The 17,223-nt window shown below is 37.0% G+C and overlaps 1 protein-coding gene across 1 annotated transcript in view; it reads left to right on the top strand.

Annotated features, from left to right (window-relative positions):
* LOC119783753 (collagen alpha-1(XIV) chain-like) overlaps nt 1-17,223 on the top strand; it is a gene marked incomplete at its 5' end in the record, with an annotated part of 135,895 nt that overhangs the window by 33,502 nt on the left and 85,170 nt on the right. Inside the window, one exon of the mRNA XM_038285402.1 lies at nt 836-940. Coding sequence (XP_038141330.1) covers nt 836-940 — 105 coding nt within the window. The remainder of the gene's footprint in view (nt 1-835; nt 941-17,223) is intronic.

Genomic DNA, 17,223 nt, shown 5'->3' with positions numbered 1-17,223 from the left:
ACAAGTTGAGTGTCTGGTAACTAGTAGCAACCTGAAATACGCTGAGAAAACAGATTACTGAGGTGAAATGGAATCTGCTACGGCACTCTTGCTGTCTGTACGCCACAGGTCGGTATCGTGTGTGTGTGTGGGTGGGTGTGTCTGTGTGTGGGTGAGTGGGTGTGTGTGTGTTCTCATTTTTGTTAAGAGGCTGAAAAGTAACTTTCTAGAGCATAGACTATTTTGATGTATTGATTGAAAATTGTTCATTATTATCTTGGTTAATTAACATCTAATGTTAACTGTACTACATTTTATAGCAGTAGGGTAAAATGCTTGTCTTTGTTCAAAAGACTGTATTAACTGTAAAGACTGTCTTTTACATCAGCCTGTTTTCAGGGCCTTTTTTTTGGCTACATATTTGTTATTTTTTGCTACATGCCTCCCCATCTCCTTGCCATATGTTTCTATGGCATAAATCAGTATCTGTGACCTGTTTTCATTTTAAAAAAAGAACATTGGCACAAACCTAGCCTGTATGTATTTTTTGTATGTCATCGAGAGTACTTAAATGATTTTCAATCAGAAAAAAAATTTGCGATTAAAATGCGATTAATCGCGAGTTAACTCAGGCATTGATGCGATTAATCGCGATTAAAAATAATAATAATAATTAATCGATTGACAGCACTAATATATATATATATATTTTTTTTTTCAATATTTCAATTAATACTTTCTTCATGTCAACCTTTCTTTAAAATGTATGCTTCCAATATTTAACTAGATTGTATTAATGGAATAAAACATTTCTATTTCTGTTTTTTTTTTTTTTTTTTTTTTTTTACCATTCCAGCTAAAAAAGCTGCCAGAGGTGAAAGTGATGGAAGAGATGAAATTGAACCCCAAAAGCTTACAGATTCAGTTAGACCTCCTGACGGCGCTAATGAGATATCTGGAGGTAGGACAAAAACAATACACACACTCTTTTCCATGACAGGAGACCACATTAAAACTTAATGAACATATAAATTAGATAGATACACCAGATTGTTATTTTTTGAAGAAATTATCCAGTCTATTGCCATATAACTGTTTTGCAGGTTGGACAGACTGTCATTGTCACTACCTTCAGCATATGCTTGGCATATACTGTATGTGTCATTCCACTGCAGATCCGGTTGTATCCAACAACATTCTCTTACACGCATCAAGTTTTTACCCAACAAGTCTAAACAAAGATGCCTAAATCCCACATTTATCACTGATGAAAAGTATTCCTAATGTGAGGAGCAAGCAATGCGAATTATCACCCCCGAAATTGTTTGCACATGCTATCTGCTGAATTGCAAATGCAACTCCCTTTGTACCTTCTTTAAAGGTCTAATCTGCACATACAAACACGTTTGCAGCTGTTTTAAGACACGTACAACTTCAGAGGATCAGGCCCTAAGTGTGTGACTGGAGTTTCATTCACTGTCCACTTGTCTGCCTTAGTAGAAGTTGCATTCTCGGCAGATAATCTGGTTTATCTTGCTTTTTGTTTTTATTTTTTATGTATTATTTTTTAATGGCTTATGATTTGTCTCAGAGAGATGTAGAAATAGAGTTCTTATCCTTTTGTTACCTTCCTGCTGGTGCATTCCTGGTTAACCAGAAATGAATTATGGATTACTTTGTTTATATCTAAAGAATTATTGTTGCAATACTTTCTGTTTGTTCTAAGGTGTGAGGATAATATATATAGCTGTATCACACAGATGATGGGTTTAGCAAAACCTGAGATACTCTGTCGCCTGTTATGTGAGAAGGAGTTTGTTGTATAACAGTTAAACCTAAAATTATTCATACATTTTTCATTATGTGGTCTAAGTTATTTTCATGCAACCAAAAGGTTTGGTCCTGTAGAAATAAGAGATCTTACTAAAGGCGATGAAAAATTAAATGTTTGTTATTACAGTATGTATTATTTTTGGTGCATAGATTCAGTTCTTTGAGGTTGGAAGGCCTTGTTGCCATCACCCTAATCTTTAGCTCCCTCCATAGATAATATATCAGTTTCCTATTTGGAATCTGGCCAGGCGACTTTAATAAGTATTTTTCTTATTTGGTAAAAAATAACTGACATGTTGGTTTGTAGTTTTTGTTTTTACCCACATGGAGAATCACATAGAGAACCAGTCAATGTTAATTTTTATTTATCAAAAGCAAACAAGAATCTGGAAGCAGAGAACTGCAGGGAGTCAGCTGTAACTTTTTGCTTGGTCTGATGGGAATAAAGCCGGGCATAAGCTATATGATTTTTTTTTGCCCTTTTCAGGCCGATTTTTCAGTCGTGCGAGAATTCTTTGGATCGGGCTCAGTTTCAGCCTCCTTGTGCGTCTTGCGTCATGTAGTATACAGGGGCTAACAAGGGGCGATCAGCCTCTCACAACCACCTCCCAATAAGAAATCGTTAGTTTGGGGAAAATCAAATATGTTTGAAAGTCCGACCAGTCCCATCTCTCAGTGCAGTGTGAGCAGGCGATCGCATCAATTCGAGAACATACATCGTGAGCTGTGAACTTTTAAACCCTGCGGTTTCGTCGTACAGTTTGAGCTGTAGCTGCATTGAAAATACCACACAGTGTATGCTCGGCTTAAAACTACTGATCAGGAAGGAGTTGGTTGATGACAGCAGATGATTTGCTTATTTGAGAGATGAAGGGGAGGTAGCATGGATCTGCAGGGGTTCGACTCAGCAGGCTTTGCAGACTGAACCCCAGGGGTCCAGGAGAATGAAGTGAGATCTTAGAGGGTTAGGACTTGTTAGAGACTTTGTGCTGGAGAACAGGCAGGAAGGTGATAAAGACCGAGAGCTGCTGCACACGGGTAAGACCTTTTCCATTAAGATTGGAGAAAAACTGATGTTCAATGGTTGTGTGGAACAATAACAGAGTCCAGATTAAAGAGATTCACAAGAAGACAGCTGTAATGTAAATTTCTTTATTGTCCCACCATGGTGAAATTTGTTCTCTACATTTTAACCCATCCCCTTGGGGAGCACCAGGCTGCCATTCTGTGGCACCCAGGTTGCATCAGAGGATAAGGGTTTTGCTCAGGAACCAAGAATGGAGGCTGTCGGGATCGAACCAGATACTTGTAACCTTCTCAGAGCACAAGCACTCTGCCTTTAATCTACTAAGCTAGGGATGCTCAACTCCAGTCCTCATGAGCTACCATCCTGTAACTTTTAGATGCATCTCATCTCAAGCACACCTGAATCAAAAGCACTTATTTAGCTCAGCAGAGGCGTGGTAACACGCCACTCATTTGATTCAGGTGTGTTAAAAATGGTTGCATTAAAAAGTTGCAGGATAGTAGCCCTTTAGGACTGGACTTGAGCAGCCCTGCCCTAGGGCAACACTCCCCCCTTAAGATATTCCTTTGCTTAGGTCTTTGGAGGGAATACCATCAGGGGTATTCATTAGATGAAGAGAGATGATCATTTGCCCCCTTATATACACACAAGTCATCTTGATTGAGAAAAAGTTCTCAGGTTTACAGCAACACAGGTCAGCCCAGCCACCTGCAAAGATGGTCTCTGCATCAGGAAGCTCACTCACACCAGAAAAATAGTAAAACCACAAAGATCTTAACAGGATTAAAACGAGTGCATTGTGCCTTACTCTATTAGGGGTTTGATCTAATTTTGATCTCCACTTTAGTTTTAATGAAATTCCAGCTGTAGCTGTTGAGGTTAAAAGCCCCAAAGGATGCATTTGCTTTGGGGAAGGTTTTTAATCCTTTCACTGTAAACAAATTTATTTACACCAATTAAAGATGCATTTAACCACTTTGAATTTATGGAACATTTAAAAAGAGCAAATGGGCGTCATTATTTTTGTGTATTTAAATCAGAAATGTTCAGTTAGCCAATAGGTGTTTTACGATGTGCTAATGAAGAACCGAAACAATTATTGGACATTTCCTTTGATCCGGAAAGAAGAACCGCAAATAGAGGGCATTTGTGAGAAAATAAACTTTTTAAGTGGTCAGATGCATAAGAGCAATCAACCACTGAGCCTGTAAACCTACACGCTGTTTAACACCTCAGTGGTTTTAAGTGTTGGCTTGGCTTCTATAGTGCATGCTTCATATATTAACTGTACAGAGTTAAATTATTTTAAGGACTATACAGTTTTATATCGATTGCACCATATAATTTTACTTTAATATGCGAAATGTGCATTCCAGAGATGCTGATGGAGCACACAAGTACAATTTATGTATACTCACTGAGGGAAGCAATGAGCAATTAATTTCCATAAAGACATAATATATTGTCTCTTGGGTGCATAGCACATTGCTAATAAAATAGAACTTTTGTACTGACTGCAGTTTCACTGTTAATATTATAGTTCATCATTATTATTCAAGATACCAAACTAGTTTAAAGTTTTTTAATTATGAATTGAGGACTTATGATTACTACTCATGTCCTTGTACTGATGTAAAAATGTATTTTTTTTTTGTCTCTGGAAAATAAAATTTTCTGCTGTTTTATCATGGTTATGCAGATAAATAAAGAGCAAAAAACATCAAACCAACTCTGTCTGACAAATAAAACAACAAAAAACAGAAGTATAGAGATGGATATGTACTAGGGATGCAAGATTAATAAATTCATCTAAAGTTGACTGATCTCAACGATAGACTAATAATTAATTGATAGGCAGCCATTCTCTAAGAAAGACGTTCCTTTTCTCTTGTACCAAGAGGATTTATTCATAGCATAAAGAGCTAAATACTGTATCTGTTTTTTCCGGTATGCATTTGAAAAAAGATTATCCTTGTATTTTAAAAATGTGCTGTTTCACCTGCTGTAAAAAAATCACTTTAATAAACCAGTTTATTTTGTTTAATGAAACATATCTGCAGTATATTGTATAACAAAAACTTATTAGTTTACTGAAAAAGAATGAATACAATATGCAAAATATTAATGATTTCCAATGAAAGGAGGTCTAAAACAATCACGAAAAAACAGGGTATGTTGCTGTCTCATGCTGCTAAACTATTTTCCACTTCGTTCTTTGAAATGGGCGCTAGCTGTGATGAGGCTCTCTGTTTTTAGTCTAATCCAACATTGTGATAGGAAAGACTCTGTGCTTTTAGCAGGACTTTTTAATTGCTCTTAAATTGCAGTTAAAACTTTGCTCGATAATGTGTATTAATATACATGGTGCTAACTGCAGGCATGTCTTTTTGTATCATGTTAGAAGCATTTTGCCTTATACCCTGACTTTTTACTATCAAATCCTTGCCTTCCAAGAACAGCAGAGAAGTCAATGCCTCTTCATCATGCAGCATTGCTAAATGGGCTTATTATGGGGATAACAAGGAGATTATTGAGTATTTATATTTAAAAACAAAAGCATGTGAAGTTCATTTTGCAATTTTGTTGCCATTAAACAGTGTAAATAATCCTCCGCTGGACTCAATTGATTAATGTTTTTGCTCTTGCATGCCTGTGCTCCAGCATTATTTCTCTTGCAAATGCCAGTGAGGCTTCCCTAAAAATATAAAGCAGGAACCCTGCAGTGGACAGCGGTAACATGACCTTTAAATGCATTTTTGAATTGATTTGATGAAAGAAATTTGAATCTAATAAACCATTAATGTACAATCAATCATTAGCCCTTTGTTTTCGTTTTTTTTTTTTGTTTATTTCCTGGTATTTTTCTTTTTTACTTCTTGTTATTTATTATGACAGTTATAATCATACCAAATAATAGGACTTAAGACCCTTTGCACATCTGGTTTTAGTTATGGAGTTGGGTACTATTCTCATTTGAACCAGTACAATACCGGTACCTGGAATCCAGGGACTCAAATGTACATATTTTTAGCACCATGCAAATATTGCCTAAACCAATAGCCTTATTTACCCGAAGCAGAGGGAGATAATGATGCTGCTGTCTCCTGTTTCTGGCCACAGACAACGGTCTGCTAATGGATGCTAAAGGATGCTAACAGTGTCAAAGGCTGTTGAAAACTATGCACTCTTCTCCCTTACGAAAAATGTATTCTTGACCATTTGCTAGTTTTTGTTAATTTTAATTAGAATTACTAACTTGGTTATTGATTGCCTTTGATGCTTATTTGTAGCCAAATCCAAGCTATTGCTGCACAGCAATGCCATGCCTGACCTCTTTGTCCATGACCATTCAGATCAGGATTTTCTACAGTCTGTCTGCTCTGCAGAAAATTAGAAAAAAATATATGCTTTGCTATTTTATGTTTTAATAAACTAGGTCTATCATCATTCCACTTATTCAATAAAGAAAAAAAGCAATAAACCACAAACATGGCTTTTTGTATCGAGACCAACACAGATTTTAATCTTTGATATCCAGTTCCTCTTTCTTCTAAGGTTTTCTATATGTTTCCTGTTATTAGTTTCAGGCCCCATTCAGTGGAGACTTTGATTAGTTACCTGCTTTCTACCTGTTAGAGATTACAATAATATCCTGCTGGGCTTCTGTAGATTCTGTGTCTGCGGATGCAGCTGCAGTGATAATAATAATGCATCTCTTTTGTTGAATAGAAAAAGCTCCTTTATGCTGAGGTGTAATATATGGCTACTGCTCCTCATCTTTGCATGACGCTCTGCATGTGTATTTATATTCCATGGTGATAACACCAGTGTCCCACTGAGCCTCGCAGAGATGGTGATACAGAAAGTCTCCCAGTATTCCTGTGTGAATGCTTCTTGTGTTTGCATGCATGTACATTTAGTGTGACTTTGTGGGCATTAGCCAAGCTGATCCAGTCCATCTTTGTTCCAGAGCAGCAATCCGATGGCTTTCATGTAAGGTCGCCATAATTACAAAACCTGTTCATTCCTTCCTGTAGATGTAGGTACACAGAACTGAAGCTCTGGCTAGAGCAAAGAGGTTTTTAAGACTGATGATCATGATTATTTTTAGAGTTAGGCAATAGAAACATCTTTTTTTGGGAGCAGATCAGTAAAGGGATTAAATAGCAGTAGTAGCAGATAAGTCTGTTAGCAATAATTTACATCTACTAGTGAAACGGCTACCGTTTGTGGTCCACAGTTCTGTTCTCAAAGTACTCTCAGCTATATCTTATAGTGCTTGATCACCTGTTTAAGTTAAAGAGACAGTTTCCACTCTGTGAGTCTCCTTTTTAATATGCTTCTGGGGTAACACTGAGTGAGTCCTAGCAAAGACAAAAAGCTTGGACAGATCAATTTTCCAATTTTTTTATTCGACAACTGTTCCCAATATGCCTCTGCAAACTCTGTCATTCGGTTCATGGCAATCACAAAATAGGCTTAAGTTGGAGGCAACTGGGCTTTCACTTTTCCATTGCAGTCCCAAATATGAACATCTAGGTATGAAAGTAAAGTAGTAAAGTAGTGTTTTTGACGATTTATTGAAAGGTGATAAGTGGAAGTTTCTGCTCTCAGTTTCCTTTCTTTCAGCCAGCTGGTTAACAGATCCCCTATTTAAGACTCGGCAACCAGGTCCAAAATGGTTGCCAGGTCCAGCAGACCTCTTATCAGGTCTGCTAATGCAGATATTTAACTTACCTCTTGAGCTGAAAAACCACTATCTTTTTGGTTTTTTTTAGCCTCTTTGCCTGCTTAGTTTGACACAAATGCACAGAAGCTTTACTGACGTTCACCCTGATTTTGTTTTTTAGTGTAAATCTGGGAAATGTAACTTTGAGAAATAGCCATTACTGAACTCTTTCTCAGAGCTACCGGGATCTGGAGATGCCAGATAAAGTAGCTGAATTAACTTTAACCTATTATTTCTTTTGGTGCTGAGCCTTTAATGACAATATTTTATAAATAATGTTTATGTGCATTTTTTTTAACCTTAACTTAGTACTTTTGCACCACTTTAGATGTCTTGTGAATATATCATATTTGGAAAGTAAATCATTCTGATGAAAACTTTGTACTGTACCTATGACCTTTTAATAACAGATCCATGAAAGTTATTTGATTTATTTAGAGGAAAAAAGAAGCCATTCCTGCATATCACTCTTTGGAGCTTATCTCTTCCAAACATTTTATGTATTTCTTACTGAATTTCCACGGTTTAACAGTCAATCAGTCTGAGTTTTCTGTTGTCATGATCTGTGTTTTCAGTTGATTTCGTTTGCTCTTTGTTTGGTCCTCTGTAATTATTCTTCTTCCGTGCTGTTCCCATCTTCCTGGTTTCCTTGTGTTTCAAGTTTATCTTCTTCATTAAACACTTCACCATCATCCACCTGTTAAAGTCTGTTTACTATTTCAGTCTTTTTCCTCAACAAATCTTTGGACAGAAGGCATGAAACCTGATTTACAGACACTCTGATCCCAAAAAGACATTCTGTTGAATTCAGGCATCAACTTATCATAATGTAATTAGCTTGGAGTCCTAACATGGAAATTCTGAAGGGATAAAATATCTTTATGAAAAGTATATTTGCATACTTGCATTTCTGACCTTTCTCTTGCCATTGTTGAAAGAAAATCATTAGTATCTTTGTTTAAGGTTTAAACCATATAGAGCGAAATTCCAGCTTGTGGAGGAAGGTCCTTTGGTCAGTAGAGATAAGATTTGAATGCAATGTGTCAGGAAAAATAAACGCTAGGTTAACACTTCTCAACCTGTAGAGCTTTGACATATGTATTAATTTTTAGAAGAAAAAAATTATATTACAATATATAAAAACAAAATTATTGCTAGAATGATTGGTGTTAAACTAAAATTCACTTTGTCCATGATCAGCATCACCATGAAGCTTGTTTGTATGAAAAGCTCTTCCATTTCCTATTACTGTATATTGCTCGCGTTAAAATTGGTGCAGTACAGTGGAGTGACTCGGCACAGGGAATATGTAGCTGTAGCCCATGTCCTCCAAGAAGCTCTTGCTGCAGCTGGAGTCAGTCCTTGTAAATCTCCCCTGAATTCTTAAATAACCATTGCTTCACAGTTCTACAGTATCAAGGCTGCAACTGTCTGTTCTGCTTTTATACTTTTATCTACCATATCTTTTTCTTCTTTGCAACTTTTCATTGCAATTTTCAGGCCCAGCACTCGGATTCTTTGGTGGGAACCTCTTGTGGTTTACCCTTTTTATGGATTGTGAAAACAAACTTTTCTCGGTATCAGAAATCCCTAAAATGTTTTATAGTTTCTGATTGATTGAGATGTAGCTATATTCCTTTTAATTTGAATGTTCATTCCAATTCTACACTGTGATATTTGGGTGTAGATATTATTCCTATCAACTTTAATTGAGGATATTTTACTGAAAACTCCTGGTGGAAGGAGAACAAGTGGATCTTTTTTATAGTTTTCTTAAAAAATTCACTTCTATTTATCTTTGCAAGCCCTTTATAATGTCTAGAGATATTTCTGTCTGCTTTATGAGAGTATGTTGCCGAAACATAACCTTCTTTTTTCATGCAATTAAATCCAGTCTTGGATAACAAAAATATATTTCATGGTTTGCTCAACAAAGCATGAAGAAAATAACTGCTATATGGTGTCTTGCACAGCATGGATGTATCTCTCAGTGGCTTGATTCTAATCAATGTTATTGAAAACATTATCTAGCATTTGCATAGCTCTTTTGAGAATTATGTTTATGACCATTATTTGTAAGCTTTCAATACTAAGCAACACTTAAGTAATTAAACAAATAAATGTTATCCCAAAATCCGCATATTTTATGTATATGTAGAAGTTTTAAATGATATTTCTGCAGTTTATAGAACACATTAGCAGTAATACATCAATATTTATCTCCATACATTATTCTATAATGTGACATCTGTTTTTATGTTATAGCTGTTTTCTTTTCTTGCTCAGAGTGACTGTAGTGAGAAGGTGTTGCACTGTCTCAGCATGTGGTTTCTGTTAACCTGCTGGCTCTGCTGAATCAAAGACATGATGTGAAAATGCAACAGCTGTGGTGTCTGGAGTGACAATAACTCACTTCTGTGACTTCCTGTGGTGCCAGCTCAGTGGCACAACCCTGACATCCACTTTCTTTATGTCATACACAGTAAAATGTTTTTGGTTGGAAAAACATACACTGTGTGAAGAATTATTAGGCAAATGAGTATTTCGACCACATCATCTTTTTCATACATGTAGTCCTACTCCAAGCTGTATAGGCTTGAAAGCCAACTACCAATTAAGTAAATCAGGTGGTGTGCATCTCTGTAATGAGAAGGGGTGTGGCCTAATGACATAAACACCCTATATAAGGTGTGCTTAATTATTAGGCAACTTCCTCTCCTTTGGTAAAATGGGTCAGAAAAGAGATTCTACAGACTCTGAAAAGTCAAAAATTGTCAAATATCTTTCAGAGGGGTGCAGCAGTTTGGAAATTGCTACGCTTTTGTAGCAGGATCATCGCACAATCAAGCGGTTCATGGCAAATAGCCAACAGGGAAGCAAAAAGCGTGTTAAAAAAAAGAACATGCAAAATAACTCCCCATGAATTGGGAAGGATCAAGCGTGAAGCTGCCAGGAAGCCATTAGCCACCAGTTGTGCCATATTTCAGAGCTGCAACATGTCTGGAGCCGAGAAGCACAAGGCGCTCAATACTCAGGGACCTGGACAAGGTAATGAAGGCCGAAAAAAGGCCACCTTTGAACAAGACACACAAGACAAAACGTCAAGATTGGGCCAAGAAATATCAGAAGACTGATTTCTCCAAGGTGTTTTGGTCTGATGAAATGAGAGTGAGTCTTGATGGGCCAGATAGATGGGCAGCAGGCTGGATCAGTAAAGGGCAGCAGGTTCCTTATTGACTCAGACGCCAGCAAGATGTAGGTGGGGTACTGGTATGGTCTGGTATTATCAAAGATGAGCTTGTGGGACCTTTTCGGGTTGATGATTGAGTCAAGATCAACTCCCAGACCTACTGCCAGTTTATGGAAGACACAGTGGTACAAGAAGAAGTCGCCCTCATTCAAGAAAAATATTATATTCATGCAGGACAATGCTCCGTCACACGCATCAAAATAAACCACAGCGTGGCTGGACACTAACTCTAAAAGGAGAAAAAATAATGACATGGCCCCTTGTTCACCTGATCTGAACCCCCTTGAGAACCTGTGGTCCTTCATGAAATGTGAGATCTACAGGAAGGGAAAACAGTCCACCTCTCTGAACAGTGTCTGGGAGGCTGTGGTGGCTGCTGCACGTGGATCACAAACAGATCAAGACACTGACATAATCTGTGGATGGAAGGCTTTTGAGCATCCTGGTGAAGAAACGTGGCTATATTGGTCACTGATTTGTTTGGTTTTTTTGTTTTTTATTGTTATATTGGTTTACCTGGTGAAACTAAACGAGTGAGCTGGGTATATATTTGTTTTTTATTACGATGCCTAATAATTCTGCACAGTAATATTTACCTGCACATAGACATTGCTATTAAGGACTCTTTTGAGTTGATTGAGAACACAATTGTGGCCCAATAATAAAAGTAATCCTCAAAAATACAACTTGTCTAATAATTCTGCACACAGTGTACACTAGAACTTAAAGAATTTTACCTAAAAAAAATATTTTAACTGCATTAACTCACAAATGTCTTTTGGAGTATATTTGAGGTGATTGTGTTGTTTGAATGTCAGATTATCCACTGTATCCCTTTCTTGGATGCTTCATTTGGGTTTGTGTTTTACTTAACGTGACCAGTTGAAAAATGGATCTACGCTCAATTTCACACATGAAAAAACACATTGAACCCAACAGACAGATGTAAAGGTTGAGTTTGAGGTCAATAACATTTAACTGATATTCAGTATGCTGGTTAGACAGCAGTAGGTGAGTCATCATTGCAGAGAGTAAGAAACTCTCACCTGCTGATTGTAGTTTTTACATTTGGAGCAATTTTTTTTTCAGGAATACGGTTTACTGGGTGTTCTTTCTATTTTTATCTCTTTAAACTTTCTTCAGACAGAGTAATTCAGTGTATATTTATCTGTGGTCCAACCTTCTATTTTTTCTTTCAGTCTCTGATTACCAGGTAGGGTTTTTTGCGCATTTTTTCTTGTTCATTGGTGTTTAATTTTCTTCTTGCCCCTCCTATTCGGTTAGTATAATACTCCTTGGACTCACTGGACTCCAAAGGTTTTTGCCATTAGGCTGATAAATGAACAAAGACAGTCAGTAACAGGAAACTGATTAAACTGATTCCAGCCAAGTCAAGAAGTGAGGCCAATATAAACAACACCTAAGCTCAGTATAAGCTAAAAGAAAACAGCATTGTAGGTCATTTTAAATGCTTCTTAACATTTCCGCTTCTGTTGGGCCAAATACTCCTGCCACCGCAGAGAACAGTAGTTTACACAAGAGATAGGAAACAGATGTGAAAATATTAAAGTGCCACATGGAAAAGATGTACAGTTTATTTAAGCCGTTCTGCATTCAGATAGGGTAAATAAGACACTTTGATTGAGAAGCAGTGAAGTAAATGGAAAAGAAAGTGGATATTTCAGAGAATTAAAGTACGTTTATGAATGTCTCGTTATTTTGTCTTCTTTTACCTCACTTATAGTTCTTTATTTTTCATGCTGCATATTGTTCAGCTCCTAAATTACCCCTGCTGGCAGGAACTGCAAAAAAAGATCTGGGTCTTAAGCTGCTTAATGTTTGTTCATTTGGTTATGATATGAGAATTCATGTGATCTTTGTGTAGTCTGTCCTTGTCCTTTGTTAATAAGGGCATTTATGTGTGAGCTGAGTCAGTTGTATGACAGCAGTTAACAAATGCATTTCTGTGGATGTGACATGTTAGTAATTACTGGTAGAAACTCAGTTAAATTAATTATCTCCTATTTATTTAATGCAAAGAATGAATTTTGTTGCTCTGTACTAATAAAAAAGATAGTCCCGTAGTTGCTTTCCATGTCCAAATCTTTATGACACTCTGCAAGGACTATTTGCTTTGTGCTATATCAAACTCTTACTTTATATTTAATGGAGGAAAAAAAAACCATTTTTTATTAGATTATTAGATTCTTTTTTTTATTAATCAGAGCAAAATATAAAAAAAATGGTGTGTTTTGTTTTGGAGAGCATTTTTGTGCGAGTTTACCAGAATATTATGAATATGTAAATAACTATAACTGGAAGTTATAGTTAATTAATAGGTAATTCAAATCAAGGGTAAAACTAGTTATTCAGTTCAATGATAATAACTGCAATTTATTTACTGACAAGGATTTTAGCCCCTTACTTAAAAGGTGGGACTCCTGATTCTGGCTGTTAAAAATCCAGTTGTCTTTCACCAATTTAAGAGGGGGAAGAGGGGTTTAAGAGTCCGTTGAAAGTCTGAGGGATGTTTGAAGTTTAAGACTTTTGGAAGTGCCTTTATAATAGCAGCAGATAAAATGTAAATAAACCCTGATGCAGAGATGTTAACTGCAGTCAAAACAATGAAGTTTCATTCAGGTTATGGTGAAAAATGAATGATGACTCAGGAATGCATTAATTACAATGAGGCTAAAATGGATTAGCTCAGCTGGTCCCAGGGCTTCTTGTCTGGACGGGTTCAACTGTAAAATAGACAGGGTTAGCTCACGATGTAGCCTCCAGCATGAGGTAGCTGGAGCTAGCCAGTTTACTGTAGAAGTTAGCTTCAGCAACACGTGACTTGTTCAGTCTATGTAGTGAACATTAGCATTTAGTTAATCTTAAAACCATTAGCAGTTGAATCAGAAAGCTTATTTAAAATAAAACACCAACACGACTACCTATTCTGCCTAGTTATCCCAAGCAGAGCACTTATTAAGCATGAGATAGAAAGGAGGGGGAAGGATGATGTTACTGTTTTGGTTCGGTGGAGTGAAGGGCTTCGGCTCAATCCAATGTTCTGCAGGCGCCATGGTAGCAAAGTCTGTTCGTCCAACAGCAACTCATAGAGATTTGGATCAATCCAATGCAACAATAAGAGTTGATTTGCTACGGTGGTTAGCTTGTAGCCGCAGCACCCAGCAGCTCCTCGGCACTGCTCCGTCTCAGTCAGTCACAGTCTGGCAGCTTCTAATGGCTCCTTCTGCGAGAAGTGATTGGGGGCCCCGTTGTTCGGCTGTTAGCAGAGCTGGATTAGCTCTTCTCTGTCTGCTGCAGCAGGCTTCAGGGAACACTGCGTCCAACTCGGTTTGAATTGCAGGAAGAATAAAAACACTGTGTTCAGCTCCTTCTGAATTGCAGGAAAAAGGCAGTCTGACTCGGTCCAGCGAGCGCAGACCTCTCCGGAGGAACTTGGTTGCTGCTTAGCGTAGCCCAGCTGGAAACGCTTTGTCTAGCCCTCAGCCGCAAAGAGCCACCGACAGAATAGGACGTTGAAATGGGAAGCTGGCTGTTTTAAAGCCTCCACCGGAGGGGTGTTTCTTCAGAGGGGAGTAGTTCCGGTTACATCAGCGACACTTGATCACAACAGCATGATAAAATTCCTTTCAAAATTTGAGTGAAAGCAGATTAAATATATTTGTCAAATTTTAAAAAGAGATGTGAATATTGGTTTGTCTTTGTTGAGTGTATTTAGTAAATCATTGTAACCTGTGTTGATATCAACCCCTAGATTAGGGGTTCACACTGATGTTTTTGAGGGGTGGCCCCCTAACAATTTTAGATTTGTTCCTGGTCCAACACACCTAAATTAACTGGCCTAATAACGACCTCATTATACCATAATGGCATTTTTGAAGAGTTTCAATCTCGATTTAGAGCTCATCACAGCCCTGTTAAAAGTCACTAATAAAATTCTCATGGGCTCAAATAATAGACTTTTACCTGTACTTGTTCTGTTGGATCTCTTACCTGCATTTGAGACAAGTTTTAATCATTATCTACGAATTAAGGGAACATTAATTTGAATCTCAGCTTGAATTTTTGCAGTGCTTAGTCCTGTTTTAGCTATGGGCTCAGCTTTTACTGTGACTAACTGCCACATGAAAACCAGCTCAGAGCTCGTCTGGAGGGCGGTTTCTTTAGTCAGATCCACCTATCGAGATAGTTTACCATTACCTTGTCTAACATGGAAAGTATTTATGGATCAGTGCTTCTATGTTCTTTTATCCCCTTGAACGCCAGTCAGCCTCAACAAAATATTTACATCTTTCTTATATCTATTATTGCCTCATTCTCATCAAATGATCGATTAGACTAGATTACCATTTGAAGACTTACTTTGGTGTACACTTTCTTCAAATGTGTCTATACAGCTATATTCTCTAATTAAGGACAGCTTTAAAAGAGGAAATTTCTACATCCGATACAGGTTTTGGATGAAAGCAAGCAACTGTGAATCTGATGAGTTGAATATTGGGAGTGGGAAAACAAGATTTACAGTAGTATTAATAGGTCACATTCTGCTTGTACCATTTCTAACATTTGTGTATTTGCATATCTATGTGTTGAATGAAGTGGAACCAAAAACATAATGGTTTAAAGCTCAAGATCCTAAGCATAAAAATATTTTTCATAAGGTGACATAAACCCTCTAAAACACAGCTGTCAAATTTCAACTTAAAGCCTCATGGATCAAACAACTTAGTCTTGCATATAAACACCTGCAGACTCCCTCAGGTTCCCCGATGAATATGAATGTCTGTGCCTGGCTGAGTTTGCCGGAGTTAAACCAAGGGCCACTGAGCAAATGACAGGTGTATCAGTCTGCTGTCTGTCATCGTCTTTATAAATAAGCTTGTTTCCTAGCTCCTCTACCACAAGCATCTGGTAGAAAATAATGTTTTCATTTTGTTGTTTATTTAATTCATTTTAATTAAGCACAGCAGAATTTTATATATATATATATTTTTTTTTCATATAAAGATATCTAATTATCTAAGCGTTGCAATCCTATATTTACCCTTCGTAGATTAAAAATCCTCTTCAAAATTATCTTCACAAACATGGAATTGATTAAATAATATTTCCATTATCACAATAATATAACCTCAAAAGTATTTAAACCTCTGGTTCTATTTTGTTATGACGTTGAGACCACAAATTGTACTGTGTTGTGATTTTATCTCTAATACCAAGTAATGCATACATGGAAGGTTAATAAAATATTATGTTCTTAATAAAAAATAAATAAATCTAATCTTAATATAGTGAACATATTTATAGTCAAAGTCAATAAATAAGAATGTGACAATCTTGAAAAGTTATGACCAGCAGGCTGGAGAATCAGATTCTTAGAAAAATCTAACTGAAGTGACAATGAAATTGCAGCTACTGTTTCATGTAATTTGCAGCTTTTAATTCACTGGAACTGATATGATTTTCAGTAACTGTTGCAGCTAAGCTAATCATTTCTATAAAATAGTCATTTGGAAATTAGTTACCCATTATTACTTAAAATCATATTTAGCAATGGTTAAAAGGGTAAGTGTCCTTCTGGAACCTGGTTCACCCTAAAGAAGGAAATGCTGCAGGTCTACATGCTTGCTGCTGCCCTCAGTGTTAATTCCAGACATTGACATACAATCACACTGATGGCGAAAGTTTCTGATCCCTGGCTAAATAGAGGTCAGCATTAAATTAAGGCCATTTCAAACAGCTGCTAATAAGACCAAATACAGAATAATGAAAAGAAGAAGGGAGGATATACAAGTTTCTACAGCCTGACAGGTGTGTGTGCAACCATGCTATTTTCTTCTGTACATTTACAATTCTCACTACTATATTCATTAATGGGAGTGCGTGTCAGTTCCTGAGTGAAGGAGATTAAACACCAATCTTCTTTGCTTGAAGTAATCTGCTCTATGGGGAACACATAATTTGCTGCGGTGTTATACGTCTATGCACAATCTGTGAGCTATTACAGCTTTTCTTACTGTAAACTGACATTTATTATTCCTGTTTTTTATTCTAGCCTCTGCTGCCATTGCGTCTCTTTCTATTTGATTAGATGCTGGAGACAACAGTGGCTGTTGCAGTTAAAATTGTAGCACGACTCCTACACATGTTCGTTCAGTCATTGCAAACCTCAAAGTGTTTCTCATTTAATTCAGCAGTCTTGCTCTTTATTCTGTGGGATGTATCATAGGGCCTGCTCCCCTATGGTGAGTAGCAGGTGGACAGTCTGTCAGCTTGCTTTAGTTGATGTGTGTCCACCTGTGTGGTTAGTAGGTTTAGTAAAAACAGGTTTTACTTTTGCGTATGAGCAAGTTAGGTTTAAAAATGATTCCGTCAACACTGTGATTC

Source organism: Cyprinodon tularosa, unplaced genomic scaffold, assembly GCF_016077235.1.
Source record: "Cyprinodon tularosa strain WSP-4 unplaced genomic scaffold, ASM1607723v1 ctg210, whole genome shotgun sequence".
In the NCBI taxonomy this organism is placed as follows: domain Eukaryota; kingdom Metazoa; phylum Chordata; class Actinopteri; order Cyprinodontiformes; family Cyprinodontidae; genus Cyprinodon; species Cyprinodon tularosa.
The sequence above is the reverse complement of the archived record's forward strand: the minus strand, read 5'-3'. Positions and strand labels throughout refer to the sequence as shown.